The 22,454-nt window shown below is 43.4% G+C and overlaps 1 protein-coding gene across 1 annotated transcript in view; it reads left to right on the forward strand.

The window, feature by feature from the left end:
• Positions 1-22,454, forward strand: part of LOC126267585 (atrial natriuretic peptide receptor 1-like) — a 323,447-nt gene that overhangs the window by 177,937 nt on the left and 123,056 nt on the right. The window contains exons 9-10 of the mRNA XM_049972878.1: positions 2,778-2,949; positions 6,251-6,406. Coding sequence (XP_049828835.1) covers positions 2,778-2,949; positions 6,251-6,406 — 328 coding nt within the window. The remainder of the gene's footprint in view (positions 1-2,777; positions 2,950-6,250; positions 6,407-22,454) is intronic.

Genomic DNA, 22,454 nt, shown 5'->3' on the forward strand with positions numbered 1-22,454 from the left:
TTGGCTGCCATTCCTCAAGAAACCTTCCAGCACCTGACTGAACGTATGCCTCGGAGAGTTGAAGCTGTCATCAAGGCTATGGGTGTGCCAACACCATATTGCATTGCAGCGTTACCGATGGAGGGCGCCACGAGTTTGTAAGTCGTTTTAAGCCAGGTGTCAGAATAAGTTAGATCACATAGCGTATGTGGTGTAGCAGTGAAGCGCATGCGTGGAAACCGAGATGTCTAAGGTTCGAGTGTCGGGCCGGACCACGGAGTTTTCGGTATTCGTTTTAACCTAGCCTTCACCTCTCAACCATAACGGTGCAAGAAGTCGCCAGGAGCAATATGTGGCTCATATTCCACCTCGAACATTAGGTCCACTTTCGCGAGTTGGATAACTTGGTTGGCTAGGGACACACTCCAGTCGCCAAAGTGGCGTCCACAGAAAGACTGGCACACAACAATTGAGCCACAGAGCGCAATTCTTAGTCGCACTTGTCCTGCATTTTCTTACATTCATTTTAGAAATACTCTGTATAATTGTCATTGTCCACAGTGTACGGCATCAATATACTGCAAAAATTATTATTTGTATTGTCAGTGCAGATATTGACCGTGTTACATTTTGTAACCCGCCTGGAAGGCGACGCGTGGGTGTGCTTCTGAGATCTGCAAAATAGGTCGAATGAGGGAAGCGAGTAGGAGCAGGTGAGGTAAAGCACTTCGGTACTGCAAGTAAAGTTGAAGCACCTTCACTGGTATTACTTAACTCTTGGTACAGATGATCACGTAGGTGCGAAGCTGTCCGTGTATCAAAGCTAACAGTAACTAGAAGTTACAAAGGCAAAGACTGTCATGGCTAGCCCCCCCTACAAGTAGAATCTAAGGTGCTCGATCATCTGCTCTTGATCAACTGGGCAGAGAGTAGAGCGGCGCTCGTTGAGCTCCACAGCGTTGGCTAGAGGGCGCTGCGGTCGGAGTACTTCGCCCGCTCCCTAAGTGCCAACCTACGATCGTGTACCTACGCTGAAGCGTCGGAACTATCGATACCACATTACATGCAGCTACAACGAAATTCGCAGACTCTGCTTTTGCAAGAACAGATAATTTTTCACCCATTTCAGTGTTTATGCCTTCGTATCTCCTGAAATACGGATCGTGCCATAATATAGTTTTGCAGGTACATTTTGTGACATGTGTGAATACCGCCTACATAATGTATATAGGTAACAATAAACAATTAATAAATTAAAAGTTACTGATGATCGTGAAGTTCCATTTACATCTGCATCTGCATGGATACTCTGCAAATCACATTTAAGTGCCTGGCAGAGGGTTCATCGAACTCCCTTCACAATTCTCTATTATTCCAATCTCGTATAGTGCGTTGAAAGAACCAACACGTATATCTTTCCGTAGGAGCTCCTATTTCCCTTATTTTATCGTGGTGATCCTTCCTCCCTATGTAAGTCGGTGTTAACAAAATATTTTCGCATTCGGAGGAGAAATTTGGTGATTGGAATTTCGCGAGAAGATTCCGTCGCAACAAAATACGTCTTTCTTTTAATGATTTGCAGCCAAAATCCGGTATCATTTTTGTGACAATTTCTCCCATATTTCCGCGATAATACAAAACGTACTGCCCTCCTTTGAACTTTTTCGATGTACTCCGTCAATCCTATCTGGTAAGTATCCCAGCACGCGTATCAGTGTTCTAAAAGAGGACGGACAAGTGGAATGTAAGCAGTCTCCATAGCAGGTCTGTTACATTCCCTGAGTGTCCTGCCAGTAAAACGCAGTCTTTCATTAGCCTTCCCCACAATATTTTCTATGTGTTTCTTACAGTTTAAGTTGTTCGTAATTGTAATTCATAGGTATTTATGAGAATTTATGGCCTTTAGGTATGACTGATTTATCGCGTAACTGAAGTTTAATGGATTCCTTTCAACACTCATGCTGATGACCTCACACTTTTCTTTATGTAGGGTAAACTGCCTGAGATATTTTTCGTAATATTTTTCAAATCTACTTTGATCTCCTGATGACTTTATTAGTCTGTAAATGACAGCGTCATCTGTAAAATACCTAAGAAAGCCGCTCCGATTGTCTCCCAAATTGTTTATATAGATAAGGAACAGCGAAGGGTCTACAACATATCTTGGGAACGCCAGGAAACATTTCTGTTGTACTTCATGACTTTCCGTCATTTCCTGAGGACTGTGACCTCTCTGACAGGAAATCACGAATCCAGTCACATAACTGACACGATATTACATAGGCACGCAATTTCATTACAAGGCGCTTGTGTGGTACATTTCCAAAAGCCTCCCGGAAGTCTACAAATATGGAACCAATTTGAAATCCCTTGTCGATAGCACTCAACACTTCGTACGAGTAGAGTTGGTTGTGTTTCACCAGAATGATGTTTATTAAATCGGTGTTGACTGTGACAGTAGATTGGTTTCTTCGAGGTTATTGGCTCTGAGCACTATGGGCCTTAACATCCGAGGTCATCAGTCCTCTTGACTTAGAACTACTTAAACCCAACTAAGCTAAGGACATCACACACATCCATGCCCGAGGTAGGGTTCGAACCAGCGACCGTAGCAGACGCGCTGTTCCGGACTGAAGCGCCTAGAACCACTCGGCCACAACGACCGGCTCTTCAACGTTATTCATAATGTTCAAACACAGTGTATCTAGGCCTTAAGAACGTTACGTAGCTGGCCTGACAAAGCGATTTGGGAAACGCTTGTTCCCTTGCTCACTGTAGCTGCTCACCTTTGGTTTCAGGGCATGAGCTACCTGCACGGGAGCGACATCCGCTCGCACGGCAACCTCAAGTCGTCCAACTGCGTGGTGGACAGCCGCTTCGTGCTCAAGATCACCGACTTCGGCCTGCACTGCCTGCGCGGCGGCGTCGGCGACGAGTCGGACGACCAGGACTCTTACGCCTACTGGAGGCGTGAGTACAAACACCTGTTTCAGTGGCCCGAGCACGGCGCCCTGTGGGACCTTCCGTGAGTACACCGAGACAGGCGCCTGTCTGGCACCGACAACACCGGCTCTCACGTAGACGTGTTCACTTCTTATTGCCATAGCTTAGTTGCAGTGCACATTTCATGCTGGAACAGCACTTCTTCTTCCGCTTAGAGGGAATTGCATACTTCGTAGTGCCCTTTGGGTCATTTTGAATTTTAAAAAAGCAGATTTTCCGGACAAGATTCTCAGAGCAAAAGGACTTTTTCTGAGAAAGTTCTCAGTTTAATATGAATAAAAAAATTGAAAACATAATCTCTGAGAAGGGATTTATTCCCTAGTACCACCCTCCATCTCGAGAAGTACACCTGTGGCCATTAAAATTGCTACACCAAGAAGAAATGCAGATGAAAAAACGGGTATTCATTGGACAAATATATTATACTAGAAATGACATGTGATTACATTTTCACGCAATTTGGGTGCATAGATCGTGAGAAATCACCACCCAGAACAACCACCTCTGGCCGTAATAACGGCCTTGATACGCCTGGGCATTGAGGCAAACAGAGCTTGCAAGGCGCGTACAGGTACAGCTACCTGTGCAGCTTTAACACGATGCCACATATCATCAAGAGTAGTGATTGGCGTATTGTGACGAGCCAGTTGCTCGGCCACCATTGACCACACGTTTTCAATTGGTGAGAGATCTGGAGAATGTGCTGGCCATGGCAGCAGTCGAGCATTTTCTGTGTCCAGAGAGGTTCGTACAGGACCTGCAACATGCGGTAGTGCATTATCCTGCTGAAATGTAGTGTTTCGCAGGGATCGAATGAAGGGTACAGCCACGAGTCGTAACACATCTGAAATGTAACGTCCACTGTTCAAAGTGCCGTCAATGCGAACAAGAGGTGACCGACATGTGTAACCAATGGCAACCCATACCATCACGCCGGGTGATACACCAGTATGGCGATGACGAATACACGCTTCCAGTGTGCGTTCACCGCGATGTCGCCAAACACGGATTCGACCATTGTGATGCTGTAAACAGAACCTGGATTCATCCGAAAAAGTGACGTTTTGCCATTCGTGCAAAAATGGTTCAAATGGCTCTGAGCACTAAGCGACTTAACTTCAGAGGTCATCAGTCGCCTAGAACGTAGAACTAATTAAACCTAACTAACCTAAGGCCATCACACACATCCATGCCGGAGGCAAGATTCGAACTTGCGACCGTAGTGGTCGCTCGGTTCCAGACTGTAGCGCCTACAACCGCACGGCCACTCTGGCCGGCTCCATTGCTGCACCCAGGTTCGTCGTTGAGTACACCGTCGCAGGCGCTCCTGTCTGTGATGCAGCGTCAAAGGTAACCGAGCTGATAGTCCATGCTGCGGCAAACGTCACGAACTGTTCGTGCAGATGACTGTTGTCTTGCAAACGTACTCATGAGTTGACTCAAGGATCGAGACGTATCTACACGTCCCGGTACAGGCATGCGGATAGGATGCCTTTCATCTCGACTGAGATCCAGCACGGCGTTCCGTATTACCCTCCTGAACCCACCGTTTCCATATTCTGCTAACAGTCATAGGATCTCGACCAACGAGAGCGGCAATGTCGCGATAGGAGAAACCGCAATCGCGATAGGCTACAATCCGACCTTTATCAAAGTCGGAAACGTGATGGTACGAATTTATCCTCCATACACGAGGATTCACAACGACCTTTCAGCAGGCAACGGCGGTCAACTGCTGTTTGCCTATGAGAAATCAGTTGGAAACTTTCCTCATGTCAGCACGTTGTAGGTGTCGCCACCGGCGCCAGGCTTGTGTGATGTCTCTGAAAAGCTAATCATTTGATTATAACAGTATCTTCTTCCTGTCGATTAAATTTCGCGTCTGTAGCACGTCATCTTCGTGGTGTAGTAATTTTAATGGCCAGTAGCGTATATGAAGATGCTATCCTTCCATTTGGACATGTCCGAAATAATAGATACCATCTTCATATAGATAGTTAAGGCTAATCGGCCATTGACCTTCTTCTTATGTGCGAATGCACACGCACTGACCGAACTCTCTCCGTAAGATTGTCTGCCACGAGTAATGAGTGCAATGGGCAGGGACACTACGAATGTAGTGTGTCGACATTAAGTTGGGAATGTGGGTGTCACGGGGAGCGTGCACAGGAAAAGTCCCTGCAGTCGCACTATCCTCTGTGCCCTCGGTGGCTCAGGTGGATAGAGCGTCTGAAATGTAAACAGGAGATCCTGGGTTCGAGTCCCAGTCGGGGCACACATTTTCAACTGCCCCCGTTGAAGTATATCAACGCCTGTCGACGGCTTAAGGTCTTACTTTAACTATCCTTTCACTCTCTAGAAGTTTCTCGATGTGTGTCATGTGCCGCGGCCAGCACAGAGCACACGCGTAAGTCTACATCTCACTCAACTGCCTCAGGCAGGAAAAGTATTCAAAACAGAGGTGACGAATTCACATCAATGTGTTCTGAAAGAGTTGCGCTACCTTTCGATTTTAGTTTTACGTGCGGCAACAATTCATTAACAGGATTACGGTCAGTTTACGAAAATTCATTTTCTGGCAACGTTAAAGAATTTTCGAGATGCCGGAAAATTTTTTGCTATTAATGTTTGCTACGCAAAATCTTGAGGATACATCACATTTTCATCAACAGTACTCCAAACCGGAACTCTTTGAGAGTTTTTTCTAACACGAGACAATTTTGGGTAAGTATGACGCCTGAAGATGATGGATACAGAATCCACCGAAATGTTTGCAAGAAGACGACGGTGCCACTCGGCTGATAATCCGACAAGAGTGCATAGCTGAAATACGCCAAGAAAGCTGGCAGTCACGTACGACACGTAATGATCCATTCGCACGTCAAATCTGAGGGGGGTGCGATGGGAAGGTTCCCTTGTTAGCGGTGCACCTCTTCATCCGAAGCAAACTCATAGCTAGAAACGTCTTTCATCAGGTCTCCAAAAATATTGAAATTGCACTGAGAGAGATCGGAAAAGGAATCACTATATTTCGCCCTTTATATATATTTCCATATGCTTCTATGTTTTCAACTAATTCTACACAAACAGCAGACATTGTACTCTTTGAAATGATTTATAGACCAGTGACGCTGGGCATCCGTTATAGTTTCATGTTCAAGACAACAATTGCCCGTGTTAAGTGAATCTGTGTGGGTTTGTTTTTGGAAAGTTAATTTTACCCTACTCCATAAATAACTTAGCAACAGTTTCTTTGCTGGTGTACCAGGACTCCTGTGGACGGCTCCAGAGCTGCTTCGGATGCAGCAACGGCCGCCGGAGGGCTCCCAGAAAGGAGACGTCTACAGCTTCGCCATCATCGTCCACGAAATAATTACCCGGCAGGGGCCATTCTTCGTCGCCGACAAACATTATACCCCAAGGGGTAAGTCGAGATAAAAATCGTTTCATTAACACAGTTGACACACAGTTCTATTAAAACTTCGTGGTTGAGTGGCCGATGTCGATGTATATAAAACAAGGCCTTTCTGCCCGGAAATTTCGCCGGAAGTAAACACCGGTCATGGAAGCCTGCATTAAATAACAATAGATTTAGTTCACAAAAGGTAGCTTTAAATTAAATATTTTTTGCTCGCCAAGGCATATGTCAGTACTGTTTTAAAGGATACCATACAACAATATAAATAACTGTTCATAATTTCCTCATCGCTAATCTCATGAGAACTAACTGCAGTGTGGTCTTCCTACCATTCATTTGTATTACCATTTTTCCAGTCCCAAATATTCTCTTTGTCTATTTCTGTATACTTATAAGAGGTTCTTTACCTCTTTACATGCCATATACTTGTTATTCAGTGCATGATCCTGGTGAGCAGAATCTTGGAAAACGGGCAGCTATGTTTTGTACGAATGTGTTCAAACAATTCATATTCCGTTACATGCATGTGATAGAGAAAGCTAATTACGTGTTTAATAAATAAAGATTATTTACATCCTACATTTAATGGCATTTCAGATCTGTAGTATACAATTACATTATTAGACGTTTGTAGCAATCAGTCACTATGACATAAGGCATGACTTCACCTTTGTGAAGCGGAGCTCAGCGTGAGATACTGTGCATTCGACTATACTTTAGCAAATTTATACATTGGGTGGTGCGATGTTGATGTGTTTAGCTTAAATTGGCGAGCGTATGTTATGTGGTTTGGCATCTTATAATGCGAGGTGATCAAAATAGGTCACAAAATTCATTTAACCGAAATAAATTGTGATTGAATACTTTTATCTTATACAGGTTTAATCAACTGACCCTCCCAATGATGTTTTATTCAACTGGCAATATTGTAGTGGGCCTTAAAAGCCACGCAGGAGATATTAATATTCTCTCGCTCGCTAAGCGCAAACTGTCCTACAGAAGAAATGAACAGGAACATTTTGTAGGAAATTTAATATTGTTACTTTTCGTGCTGGTATACGTTTTCGCCAGAGGGTATAGATTTCGAATTAGTGAAGAAAGAACGCAGAAAAGTGACCTTCAAATGAACTCTCACACACACAATCAGATTCCAAGGATTTGGGTACCTGACGTGTTTATCATGGCACTCTCTCCTACCACTGTGGAAAAATTTCCGACTGCACGAATTTGTTCCCATATTCGGCCTTTTTTGTCTTCATTGACATACCATTTTTCGCCAGCGGCTTATCTGAGCGCTAAAAATGGTAAAATTGAAATTTGTGCAAGTTTCACCGAACTAATTTGTGAATTTTTTACAACATAAAATAAACAATTTCATCATCGTATTTGAAAAGCCTTCTGACTAAGAAACTACAGTGCTTGGAAGTGTTGCGTTTCGATCGAATTGTCAAAGTAATCAGTTTTAGCGTACGGTTTGCAAAACTTATTTGGTTTCATCACCTTCACGAACAATTAACACGGTTAACAAAATATCTGACAACGCTGATGTGGTAGTATCCTTGTGAATAAAAACCAGAAAAGATCGATATCGAAGATAGTTCGAATAGTCGATCATTTTTTTACACTGGTAGGAGGGAGCGCCACGAACAACATACTAGGAATGTGAGAGATGAGTGTGGGGGTACGTTTGAAGGTTACTTTTCTACGTTTTTCTTCAATGATTTGGAAAGCGTGCCCTACAGCAAAAACGGAATGCAGTACAAAATGTAATTAATTTAAATTTCTTAAACAAAGATCTAGTAGGATTTTTTTTTTTTTTTTTTTTTTTTTTTTTTTTTTTTTTTTTTTTATCTGCGAGTAGCGAGCGGGTGTATTTGAAAATATGGTTTCTGAACGCCAGGTATTTCATAGCAGGATGCACAATACTACTTCGATAGGGGCAGCTGAATAGCCGGCTGTAGTGGCCGTGCGGTTCTAGGCGCTACAGTCTGGAACCGAGCGACTGCTACGGTCGCAGGTTCGACTCCAGCCTCGGGCATGGATATGTGTGCTGTCTTTAGGTTAGTTAGGTTTAATTAGTTCTAATTTCTAGGAGACTGATGACCTCAGAAGTTAAGTCGCATAGCGCTCAGAGCAGCTGAATAAACGCTGCATACGCGAGTGAGTGCTGCAAATGAATTCTTATATGAAGATGCATCCACTTTTTTGTCATTTTTTACCACACGTAACTGTGCAGTTATGATACCCACATGACCTGCCAAGGACTTCCATCGTAATACTGTGCCGCGTTTTTTTTTTTTTTTTTTTTTTTTTTTTAGTGACACCTAGCAACATACACTGCAATTTATTGCGTTCACCTAGTTCTGATACGTTACATACAATATTACACTACTGGCCATTAAAATTGCTACACCAAGAAGAAATGCAGATGTTAAACGGGTATTCATTGGACAAATATATTATACTAGAAGTGATATGTGATTACATTTTCACGCAGTTTGGGTGCATAGATCCTGAGAAATCAAAACCCAGAACAACCACCTCTGGCCGTAATAACGGCCTTGATACCCCTTGCGTGTACAGGTACAGCTGCCCATGTAGCTTCAACACGATACCACAGTTCATCATGAGTAGTGACTGGCGTATTGTGACGAGCCAGTTGCTCGGCCACCATTGACCAGACGTTAGCAGTTGGTGAGAGATCTGGAGAATGTGCTGGCCAGGGCTGCAGTCGAACATTTTCTGTATCCAGAAACGCCCGTCCAGGACCTGTAATAGTCCATGCTGCTTCGAACGTCGTCGAACTGTTCGTGCAGATGGTTGTTGTGTTGCAAACGTCCCCATCTGTTGTCTCAGTGATGGAGACGTGGCTGCACGATCCGTTACAGCCATGCGGATAAGATGCCTGTCATCTCTACTGCTAGTGATACGAGGCCATTGGGATCCAGCACGGCTTTCCGTATTACCCTCCTGAACCCACTGATCCATATTCTGCTAACAGTCATTGGATCTCGACCGAAGCGAGCAGCAATGTCGCCATACGATAAACCGCTATCGCGTTAACCTACAATCCGACCTTCATCACAGAAACGTTTCACTAGGCAACTCCAGTCAACTGCTGTTTGTGTAAGAGAAATCGGCTGGAAACCTTCCTCATGTCAGCATGTTGTAGGTGTTGCCACCGGCGCCAGCCTTGTGTGTATGCTCTGAAAAGCTAATCATTTACGTATCACAGCATCTTCTTCCTGTTGGTTAAATTTCGCGTCTGTAGCACGTCATCTTGGTGGTGTAGCAGTTTTAACGGCCAGTAGTGTATTCACGAGTTAGAGGCGACGTTTATGGATTATCTTGATATATGTTTCCTTGTCAGATGAAACATTGCTATCATACAGTTCAGGAAAAACCATGTAAGCTTATTTTATGCGACTATAGCATATTTTTAAATTAGAAAGTAGATTGCTGTAAGTATTATGTAGATGGAACATGTTCATTTTTCCTGATATATCCAACAGTGGGATATGGAAATGCTTTTTATCAAAAACCAAATTGCACCACAGTCAGCAGCTACAGAATATATTTTGTTACTGCAGCAAGTTCAAGGTTACGAAAATTATTACTGTTGTGTACATAGTTCCGCGTAGTCAGCGCGTACACAACTTTCCCAATAGAGCGCGCCCCGCTAAGCACAACAGCGCAGGCGCAGCGCTCGCCCGTCTCCGCACTACGTGATGGCGCTGCCTTAGAGACGGACCAAATTCTGCTTCCGCCGATCCGCGTATTAATATGTAACGCAGCCAATGAGATTGCTGCTAATGTAGAACCTTTTCTCCTCGCTGATCACACTCGCGCTGTGATACCCGAATGTGCGTGGTATTACAATGAGTGTACAGACCTCCGATTAGTCAGTCTGCATTAGTCTTCATCAGTCTGCATTAGTCTGTACCCGTCTATAGTCAAGTTTCTGTCTGTGCCTAATAAGATTATCAAATTCCTGTACATAGCCATGAAGAGAAATGTATAGACATTTTGTCAAGCATCAGAGATACGTGAGAATAAGATTAAAGTACCAAGACCAAAGGAGCTTCAGATTGTCAGTTGTAAACAGCATCCAGAATCAAGTTAGGTAATGTCTATGATTTTTATTATTTTAATAAATATGTGTGAAAATTAATCAAGTTCTGTTTAAAGTTGGTCACTGTCAATCTGCTACTATAAGCGTGCAAGTGGCATTTCTATCGTCTGATTTAACGGCAGAAGGTCAACACGCCACGATAAGACCACATGACATATTGCTGACACCCGCCTACTTCGTTAGAGCGTCAAGTCAAATAATCTGATAGTGTGTGTACCGAAGGTCTTACAGCTACGCACACCACAATTACCAAGCACAGAGAATTCTGGAAGTTGTTCGGCACTGAATTTTATACTCTTTAATATGTTTGTACTGTTTCACATCGCCTTGTATTTTTAAATTGGTGGTAAAACCACTTAAATGCTATGGTTACATGTCGTCCAGGGACTGAATTCCCTTATTATACTGTGGAACATCTTGAAGAAAGTGTTCCGAACTTACTCTAGATATTCACTATGCAGTCGGGAGCACTATCTTCGTTAATAAATATTTGCATACACCAGTAGATCCATTATATAGTTCTTTTATTGCTGTGGTGTGCTTGATCTACAAGCTGTTCTTTATGAGGATGACATTTTGTTTTTCTGCATGAAACGTAAACAATGTGTAGAGGATGGGAGTGTTACCTCTCCTGCGATGGGATACAGTGGAGTGGAGAGCGGACGTATCACGAAGTCTGTGGGTTCCGCGGAGCGCCCCATTCTGCTCTCTCACGATGTCTAATGACTACTGAGGTTGTTGATGTAGAGTACCTGGCAGCAGGTGGCAGCAGAATGCAACTAATATCAAAAAAGTATTTTTTGGGGATGTCCAGATACTTTTTATCACATAGTGCATCCCACAAGTTAACAGTTGTATACACCACATAGCGCATTCAGCTTTCTCTACACTAGTTCAGCTTAAATTACAAGGTTAACTGGCTGTTTGTTAACGTAAAAGGCACATTACAGCTACGAAGATCCACTGAACTGTCACTTACAGACCATTATAGTAACTTCACCATATTTTCTCAACAAATTCCCCTGCAGTCACTTAACAGTACGTTAGTCCTGCTCAGTTCGTTCCCAAGCTAAGCATTGCTCCTTGTTTATCAGTCGGTTTTTCATCTAATTCTCATTTAACTAAGCATTATATCACTGAACGACCATGAAAGAAGATACAAAGCATACTAAAAACTATACTGCGAAACTCTTTTCCCTGTGACAAATCATTCTTAACAAATGTTTAAAATAAATGTTTCTACTCTCTTGATCTTTGGTGTTCCGCATTTCTTTCAGTCTATCCTGCAGTTTATTTATTTTGTGCATTAACACATCACCCGGAAACTTGTCTTGAATGAAAAGTTGGCCCTATGTTTCCTAAGACAACACATCTTTAGATCAATGCTCGTGCAAAACTACATACGTTGCAACAACTCACTATGCATTAACCGGTAGCTACGATTTTTCCCTTCGCTTTAACGGTAGTTACAGACTGACTACTTTTGACAACGCCATACCTCCTTTTACCATCCCTTACTGCAACCTACATCCTTTTAAAGTGTAAATTTAATGTTAATGACATAGAACGTAGATTAACTGATTCTACTTTCATGACAACAGGCCTTTGCGATAGTGTATCAATTGCAACAGACTCCCTCGGCTGAAGCACTGTCTCCCCGAGTTTGACGGTGCACTACGGATGAAAAATTACACGACGTTCTGTCTTGCCTTCATCGTCTATATCGCTGCTATTATCATCAACTTTATGAACCTCATGATCGTCCTTTACACATTCCTCAAAGGACTCAGTCTTGTCCGCCCGATTACTAGCCGTATATTCCTCTTTCTTGTCTTACACCATCCCCACTTCTGTGGAGATGGCGACGAATCTGCATCCTTCGGAAACAAATGCGTCTGCTCTACTTCATGATACACAATATCTGCAACGTAACTGACATCTCTAGGCGCGCAGTCCGGAACCGTGTGACTGCTACGGTCGCAGGTTCGAATCCTGCCTCGGTCATGGATGTGTGTGATGTCCTTAGGTTAGTTAGGTTTAAGTAGTTCTAAGTTCTAGGGGACTGATGACCACAGCAGTTGAGTCCCATAGTGCTCAGCCATTTGAACCATTTAAGTGACATCATCAGTGTCTTCCTGTACACCCTCCGCAATATTCACAATAAAATTACCGTTTGCTATGGAACTCCACTGCCTCAAAACAACAAAAACTGTAACCCGATGTCGTAGATATTACCGCACACTTGTTGCTACTCACGTTCTCATATACTTCAGTAAAGCACGCCCATCTCTCGTCTGGCACTACGGGAATTTCAGGCTCCACGATGTCAATCATATTATAGCTGCTAATTCTACACCGTCCCACTTCACCATTACAACGCTGATTCTTGGCGTTTCACTTAAACTCACGTTATTCTGTTCGTATTGCTTATTTTCTGATTCCCGCAGACGCTCATCTTTCTTACTCTCTTACCCCTTGGGGAACATATTGAGCATTTCAGCCCACCACGCGCCATATTCCTGTCGCCTTTTCTCCTCCTCATCTGCAGTAATTTCCTGTGCGACAATATGAATTTATCCCTAAGTTCTACAGCCTCCGTTTTCTCAGAGAAATTCACGTTGCTTGTTCGCAACCGAGTTACCTCAGCTGATAAAATCTGAGACGTTTCGACCAGGGTAGCTCTATGTGGTATTTAAAAGGGCGTGGTTGATCCGAAACAGTTCCATACAACCCAAGAAACGGCAAGGGAACAATTTAGAAGGACTATGAGGGAACTTAAATGTACCACGTTGCGGAAAGATCTTCTAATGAAATTTCAATCATCAACTGTCTCCCCCGAATGTTAAAATATTTTGTTCACGCCGACCTACATAGGGAGAAACGATCATCATAGTAAAATAAGGGACATCAGAGCTCTCACAGAAAGATATAGATGTTGGTTTTTGTCCGCGCGCTGTTTGAGATTGAAATAATAGAGATTTATTGTGAAGGTTCAAAATGTCTCAAATGGCTCTAAGCACTAAGGGGCTTAACGTCTGAGGTCATCAGTACCCTAGACATAGAACTACTTATACCTAACTAACCTAATGACATCACACACATCCATACCCGAAGGAAGATTGGAACCTGCAAACCACGTTCGGCTTTTGAACCCCACTTTTGGACGAAAAATTGTTGGTAATGTTATCCATCAGCTGCCTGTTGCCAGACGTAGAGCTCTCTCTCTCTCTCTCTCTCTCTCTCTCTCTCTCTCTCCCTCTCTCTCTCTCGCTCTCTCTCTCTCTCCCGTCTATTGTTTCCTTTCAAACATTTCGTAACATAACTTTTCTTTGTGGTTTTAATAGTACCCAGTGTGCTGCGCCACTGAAAATGAACATTTCACGACAACTAAAAAATCAGAATTTAAGTTTTCACAATATTCGATATTATGATAGAATATTCATAACGATTACAGTTTCCCACACACTGTATATTTCATTAATAAGATGTATTTCCTCCTATTTTTTCTCTGATATTGGTAATTGCACTCTGTGGCTGAAAATTAAACTACTATCCTAATTTTTTCTTCGACTGAATTTTGAATGTTGCAGCTACCCTGCACAAAATAACCGTTTCTTTTACTTCCACATTCTTTCGTATACTTACATCTAATTTGCAACTAATGAACTTACTTTTATTTTGAATTATGTATCTCCTTGCTTCCTTAGGATGTACCCGTCACACAGATCTATAGTCACTGGTATGCTGCCACATTCTTTCATATACTTACATCTAATTTATAGCTAATGAACTTACTTTTATTAAGAATGATGTAGCTCCTTGATTCACTATGATGTACCAGTCACACCGACCTATAATCGCTAGTATATTATTTAAGCACGACATTCGCCATGCGGCCTACTTAAGCTTTTGTTTACATTTGATATTACACCTCAAATCAAATTACAATCGTATTTTTTCAAGAATTAATTTCGACGCCAGCCGTGTTGTTGGACTAATATTATTTGTCAAACTTTATAGAAGCCTGGGTATGAAAAACAATATATATTAGGTTTAGTATGCATTTATTAACAAAGTATATGTGTTCTGTATGGAGTAGGAGTGAGTATTTCAGAGGCAGACTTTGGTGTGTTCGGATCCGTGGAGTAATGACATTTCGAATAGAAGAATTAAAACATATCGGATGAACGTAACAGGAAATGCAGTCTTTTACATTTAGAAAGAGCTTATTTTAAGGAGAGCGGTGAATTGAAGCAGTATACCAACGTGCACATGAATATTTTTGTGGTACATAGATAACACTGAAATGAGGAGCTATAGGATACGGGTTGAAAATAATTGCCTGTAGTGGTTAATTAGACTTCGGAAAATTTGGTAGCTAAGGAAATTGCAAAGAATAAGCGATATGAACATGATGACCAACAATATAGACCTGTATTATGCTATTTGAAGACGTGTGAAAACCAGAAACACATTCTGACAAACGTAAAGTTACCGCCGGAAAAATTCTCCTTTTGGAACACGGCAAGAGCAAGTACGTTCGTTTTTAAACGACGACAGAAAAGGGGCAACCAGTTAACTCAATCCTCGTTCCGACTTAATTTTGGCATACGAATATATACACAATTTTTTGTAGTGAAAGAGGGTGACAAAGATACAGTGACGGTGAAAGAGAGAGAAGCCTCACATTTTAAGACAAGAAGTACTGTAACTTTGAACCTCTTTATCTATGTAACGGATGATGATATCGAAAAATCTTTCAGGCTTCCCGGGCCCGCATCTCGTGGTCGTGCGGTAGCGTTCTCGCTTCCCGTGCCCGGGTTCCCGGATTCGATTACCGGCGGGGGCAGAGATTTTCTCTGCTTCGTGATGGCTGGGTATTGTGAGCTGTCCTTAGGTTAGTTAGGTTTAAGTAGTTCTAAGTTCTAGGGGGACTGATGACCATAGATGTTAAGTCCCATAGTGATCACAGCCATTTGATCCAGGCTTCCCGGAGAAATTCGTCATGAGAACATATGACAAAAAATTTAACGATTTGCCATGATCAGAAATTGTAGAAATGGCCATCCTACAATAGGTACTTTTCGTACACAAATATCAAGATTTTTCGAGCGTATCTTGATAACGAATACATATTTTCGAAAAGGGGAAAATGGTGTTTCCGATGACTCCGTAAAGAATGTGCGTTTAAAGTTGGAATCATTTGTTACGGTTAGTTATTCAGATGATAATGGCACACGAGGTAAGAACGGCACGAAATAGATTTTTGCGGTTTTCTGAATAAATACGAGTAACATTGAAATTCTGGAGCTCGGTAGGGGGTAAAGGCACCGAAAAAAATTTCGAACTTCCTCGAGAAGATCATCTTATGAATAGGTAATAAAAATTTTCGCTATCTGCCTTGAACAGAAATTATGAGTGGCCATCCCCATAATTCCTAATTTTCGTGCACACGTATATGGTTTTTCAGGGTTTTCCCAGGAACTGCCAACGCACAAATGTTACTTTTATAACGGCGCCTAAGCTGTGATCTAGACCACGCATAATGCAAAAGAACCAACCGATTTTATCAATTTAACTGATTTGGAGGAAGTATGTAGCACTTAAATTTTGACTCTATACTGTAGAATAGTGGGTCGGCCGGTGTGGACGAGCGGTTCTAGGCGCTTCAGTGAGGAAACGTCCTGCTGCTACGGTCGCAGTTTCGAATCCTGCCTCGGGCATGGATGTGTGTGATGTCCTTAGGGTAGTTAGATTTACATAGTTCTACGTCTAGGGGACTGACCTCAGATGTTAAGTCCCATAGTGCTTAGAGCCATTAGTAGTGGAAATCTGAACCCAGATGTCCGGTGTGTTGCCACTCATAGTAGGACATCAGCGTACTCTGTCATCTTCGTTGACAGCAAATCATGTAGATATGGGATACTTGTAAAATGAGTGCTGCTGACAATTTTGTTGCGTTACCACGTGGTGAAAAGAAATTAACGGTGTTTATGTGCCACCTTCATTCAATTCATAAGGACATCCTGCTTTCCATGGAAATAGAAAAAGGTAGTTCTTTGCCGTTCTTGCAAGCCATGCCTAGACGAAAGAATGATGGACCTGTGGGTCATTCATTTTACGGATTTATATGGGAGGGCTTCAAAAAGTAAATTACATGTTCTTATGGCAGTGCATAATTCTTGTAGAATGTTTTAGTACACTGCAAAATGACACAGATACTTGACAATATTTTTCAATATACACTCCTGGAAATGGAAAAAAGAACACATTGACACCGGTGTGTCAGACCCACCATACTTCCTCCGGACACTGCGAGAGGGCTGTACAAGCAATTATCACACGCACGCCACGGCGGACACACCAGGAACCGCGGTTTTGGCCGTCGAATGGCGCTAGCCGCACAGCATTTGTGCACCGCCGCCGTCAGTGTCAGCCAGTTTGCTGTGGCATACGGAGCTCCATCGCAGTCTTTAACACTGGTAGCATGCCGCGACAGCGTGGACGTGAACCGTATGTGCAGTTGACGGACTTTGAGCGAGGGCGTATAGTGGGCATGCGGGAGGCCGGGTGGACGTACCGCCGAATTGCTCAACACGTGGGGCGTGACGTCTCCACAGTACATCGATGTCGTCGCCAGTGGTCGGCGGAAGGTGCACGTGCCCGTCGACCTGGGACCGGACCGCAGCGACGCACGGATGCACGCCAAGACCGTAGGATCCTACGCAGTGCCGTAGGGGACCGCACCGCCACTTCCCAGCAAATTAGGGACACTGTTGCTCCTGGGGTATCGTCGAGGACCATTCGCAATCGTCTCCATGAAGCTGGGCTACGGTCCCGCACACCGTTAGGCCGTCTTCCGCTCACGCCCCAACATCGTGCAGCCCACCTCCAGTGATGTCGCGACAGGCGTGAATGGAGGGACGAATGGAGACGTGTCGTCTTCAGCGATGAGAGTCGCTTCTGCCTTGGTGCCAATGATGATCGTATGCGTGTTTGGCGCCGTGCAGGTGAGCGCCACAATCAGGACTGCATACGACCGAGGCACACAGGGCCAACACCCGGCATCATGGTGTGGGGAGCGATCTCCTACACTGGACGTACACCTCTGGTGATCGTCGAGGGGACACTGAATAGTGCACGGTATATCCAAACCGTCATCGAACCCATCGCTCTACCATTCCTAGACCGGCAAGGGAACTTGCTGTTCCAACAGGACAATGCACGTCCGCATCTATCCCGTGCCACCCAACGTGCTCTAGAAGGTGTAAGTCAACTACCCTGGCCAGCAAGATCTCCGGATCTGTCCCCCATTGAGCATGTTTGGGACTGGATGAAGCGTCGTCTCACGCGGTCTGCACGTCCAGCACGAACGCTGGTCCAACTGAGGCGCCAGGTGGAAATGTCATGGCAAGCCGTTCCACAGGACTACATCGAGCATCTCTACGATCGTCTCCATGGGAGAATAGCAGCCTGCATTGCTGCGAAAGGTGGATATACACTGTACTAGCGCCGACATTGTGCATGCTCTGTTGCCTGTGTCTGTGTGCCTGTGGTTCTGTCAGTGTGATCATGTGATGTATCTGACCCCAGGAATGTGTCAATAAAGTTTCCCCTTCCTGGGACAATGAATTCACGGTGTTCTTATTTCAATTTCCAGGAGTGTAGTCTCGAAGTTTATTTTATATCTCCGTCTTGGTCACACAAACTTTTATACTTCAATGTTACAGGTTTCAGCTACTGCCTCCTTCAGATCTTTTACAAACAAGAATAATGCTGTAACCAACTAAGTTCAATTTTCTGAAGCTAAATGTGTAAAGTGCCTGGTGCTATATAAGTAAAATAGGATGTATTTACATGTTTAAAAGCAGTTCATACCTGCCAGACACACCATAAAATATTCTGATCTAGGTATCAACGTCAAATTATACATGTAAGTACATAGTCAGTGCGAGTGACGATCTGGATTCATCTGGTATTTATACAAATAACTGAGTCCGGCACGGGGCACTATAGCTAGGATACATGAGTAACCATATCGCAAATTTCATAGTTAAAATGCTGTATGCATAGTCATTAAGTACAATTATTTCGCATGGCAAAGTGAGCGTCTGACAAACCATATACTGAGACACAAAATGTGGAATTAGATCCATACTGAAAATCCACATAAGAAGTACAGGTAGTAATAGTGGAAGGCTTCTAGCCTGGCAAAGTAAAACACATAACTGTGTAAAGGCCAGCATAAAAAGTATAAATATAAAATCACATCTACGAGGGTAATCCCAAAACTAAGGCCGTCAGCGGTGGTCTCGCGGTTCTAGGTGCGCAGTCCGGAACCGTGCGACTGCTACGGTCGCAGGCTCGAATCCTGCCTCGGGCATGGATGTGTGTGATGTCCTTAGGTTACTTAGGTTTAAGTAGTTCTAAGTTCTAGGGGACCGATGACCACAGCTGTTAAGTCCCGTAGTGCTCATAGCCATTTGAACCGTTTTTTGAATCAAAACTAAGGTCTCCTACTTTTATAAGTACATATACCTGTTATTTTCTACAATCGTTTACATCAGTTTATAGACTGAACATTTAGCTATTTTTCGCCATAATCACCATTCTGTCAATGCATTTTTGTAGACGCCGTGGCAGTTTTTGCACGCCCAGGTCATAGCAGCTCGCTGCCATGCTGTTCAGAATGTTATGAACCTCTTCTTTCACCTCGTCGTCGGAGCTGAATCGCTTTCCGGCCAAATGTTCTTTTATGCTAGGGAACAGGTGATAGTCATTGGGCGGCAAGTCAGGATTTGGTGGGTGGGTGATTACGTTCCACTGAAACTGTTGCAGGAGAGCAACGGTTTGCCGAGCGATGTGTGGGTGAGCGTTGTCATGGAGAATGTGTACGTCCTTGCTCAACATTCCTCTTCTCCGGTTCTGAATTGCCCGTTTGAGTTTTTACAGAGTCTCACAGTACCTGTCAGCGTTAATTGTGGTCCCAGTGGGCATAAAGTCAACCAACAATACCCCTTTTCTATCCCAAAAACCGGTTGTCACAACTTTACCGGCAGACTGTGTTTGATTGAATTTCCGCGGCTTTGGCGAAGAAGGATGCCGCCACTGGCGTTATTGTTTGCTTGGTCTCATGTGTAAAGTGGTATGCCCAGGTTTCGTCACCCGTGTCATCTGAATACAGAAAGTGTTCCTGTTCGGCTGCAAGGCGGTGAAGAAATGCGCGGCAAGTATTAACTTGTTGCCGCATGTGGTCCTCAGCCAGCATGCCTGGCACCCATCTCGCGCACACCTTCAGGGAGTTCAATGTTTACGTTAAAATTCTGTGAGCGGTGCTTCGGGAAATCTCAGAAACCAACGTGCAGAGATCATCGAGGATGATCCGCCGATCTTCACGCATGTTTCGCTCAACCTTCAACACTCTCCTCAGAAACTGATGGTCTCCCGCTTCTCTATTCGTCGTGAATTTCGGTCCGACCAGCTGCAAACTCTCTACACCACTTACGAACATTTTTGACATCCATGCACGACTGACCATACACTTCCGTCAATTGGCGATGGATTTCAATCGGCGCAGTGGTCTTTGCGTTCAAAAACCGAATAACTGCGCGCAATTCGCACTTGGCGGTAACATCCAACGGGAGCTCCATTCTCAACGGCTGCCAGGCCAAGACTGAGCGCCTCAGTGTGGCGTGCGGGTTTTTATACACAGCGCGTGAAGCACTCTTCATAACAGTGTGACCAACTGCGACACAAACAGGGTTCTGTATTTATAAAAAAAAATAGGAGATCTTACTTTTGGGATTACCCTCGTATAACTCAATCTTCCGGCACCATAACTCTGTATGTAAGGTAATTAAAGAAACAGTGACTATGAATTAAAAATTCGATACTCGATAATACATCCGGGGTGGGAAATCAGTGGCGTGGCTTCGTGGCTTCTCTGTATGAAGTTTTTGTTTTCTTGTGGCGGAACTTGCGGGAGAAGGTCCAGTCTCCTTGTCGCTGGTGACCGGCGCACACGGCAAGCTGCTCGGGCGTTCGGAGCTGCTTTAAGTAATAGGTTACTGAATTCATCAGAATAAGCATTCTGGCTAAACTCATTCTATTCATTCAGCATGAGCAGTAATTCCGGTTGCCGTTTTCTCTGTACATAACTCTCCATGTCTTCGAGTAGGTTCAGTAATTGCCCTCTTGGCGCCCTATGCGACAGTTGCACATCATCCGCTATGTTTCCTGCCTAATGTTTTGCTGTAGCCAAATGCGTACCTACAGCGCTTTTACTTTCGTTATATTTGTACAGCAACATCGATACTCTGCAAATCACATGTAAGTGCCTGGCTGAGGGTTCATCGAACCACCTTCACAGTTCTCTGCTATTCCAATGTCGTATGGCGCGCGAAAAGAAGGAACACCAATATCTTTCCGTACGAACTCTGGTTTCCCTTATTTTATCAAGGGGATCGTTTCTCGCTGTGTATGTCTGTGTCAATAAAATATTTTCGCATTCGGAGGAGAAAGGTGGTGACTGGAATTTCGTAAGAAGAATCGGCCCCAACGAAAAATTCTTTTCTTTTAATGGTATCCACCCCTAATACTGTATCTTTACAGTGAGACTCTCTCCCCTATTTCACGATAATACAGAACGTGCTGCCCTTCTGTGAACTCTTTCGCTGTAATCCGTCTATCTGTTACGGATCACACACGGCGCAGCAGTATTCTAAAAGAGGACGGACAAGCGTAGTTTAGGCAGTCTCCTTATAAGATCTGTTACATTTTCTAAATGTCCTGCCGATTAAAAGCAGTCTTTGGTTAGCCTTCCCCACAACATTTGATATGTGTTCCTTCCAATTTAAGTTGTTCGTAATTGTATTTCCTAGGTATTTAGTTGAATTTACGGCCTTCAGATTTGACAGATTTATCGTGTATCCGAAGTTTAACAGATTCCTTTTAGTACTCATGTGGATGACCTCACACTATTCGTTATTTATTGTCAATTGACAATTTTCGCACCTTTCAGATATATTTTCTAAATCGTTTTGCAATTCGTTTTGATCTTCTGATGATTGTATTAGTCGATAATCGACAGCAACACCTGTCAAAACCCTATGAGGGCTGCTCAGATTGTCTCCCAAATCGTTTATATAGAAAACGGACAGTCAAGGGCCTATAACATTACCTTGGAGGACGCCAGAAATCACTTCGGTTTTACTAGATGACTTTCCTCAATTTAGTACGAACTGAGACCTCTCTGAAAGGAAATCACATATCCAGTCACATAACTGAGACGACATTCCATAAGCATACAATTTCACTACCAGCCAGTTGTGTTACAGTGTCTAAAGCCAACTGAAATCCCTTGTCAATAGCACTCAACACTCCATGCGAATAAAGAGCTAATTGTGTTTCACAAGAACGACGTTTTCTAAATCCATGTAGAATGTGTGTCAATAGACCGTTTTCTTCGAGGTAATTCATAATGTTTGAACACAACATATGTTCCAAAATCCTGCTGCATATCGAGGTTAATAGTATTGACCTGTAATTTAGTGGATTACTCCTATTACCTTTCTTGAATACTGGTGTGACCTGTGTCACTTTCCGGCCCTTAGGTACGGATCTTTCGTCAAGCGAACGGTTGTATATGATTGTTATATGCGTGCTCTCTAAAAAGAGTCTCGAAGTTCCTTCCCGTCTGATCGATATAAAACTCGTCACAGTATTAGCAGTTGCCCTTACAGACACCAAATTCTAAATATTTGTTGCTGTTGTTGCCGGTTTTACGGCGTAGCCAAGAACCAATTTTACCTTTTTTTGCACGGTTGTTAATCATGTATATCCTTTTTATTTTTATTTTATAGATTTAGATTGAGCAAATTGAGCTTAGTTGCTTACATCACTGTTTTTGTTTGCAACGGAGGT

This window comes from Schistocerca gregaria, chromosome 4 (assembly GCF_023897955.1).
Source record: "Schistocerca gregaria isolate iqSchGreg1 chromosome 4, iqSchGreg1.2, whole genome shotgun sequence".
Lineage (NCBI taxonomy): Eukaryota > Metazoa > Arthropoda > Insecta > Orthoptera > Acrididae > Schistocerca > Schistocerca gregaria.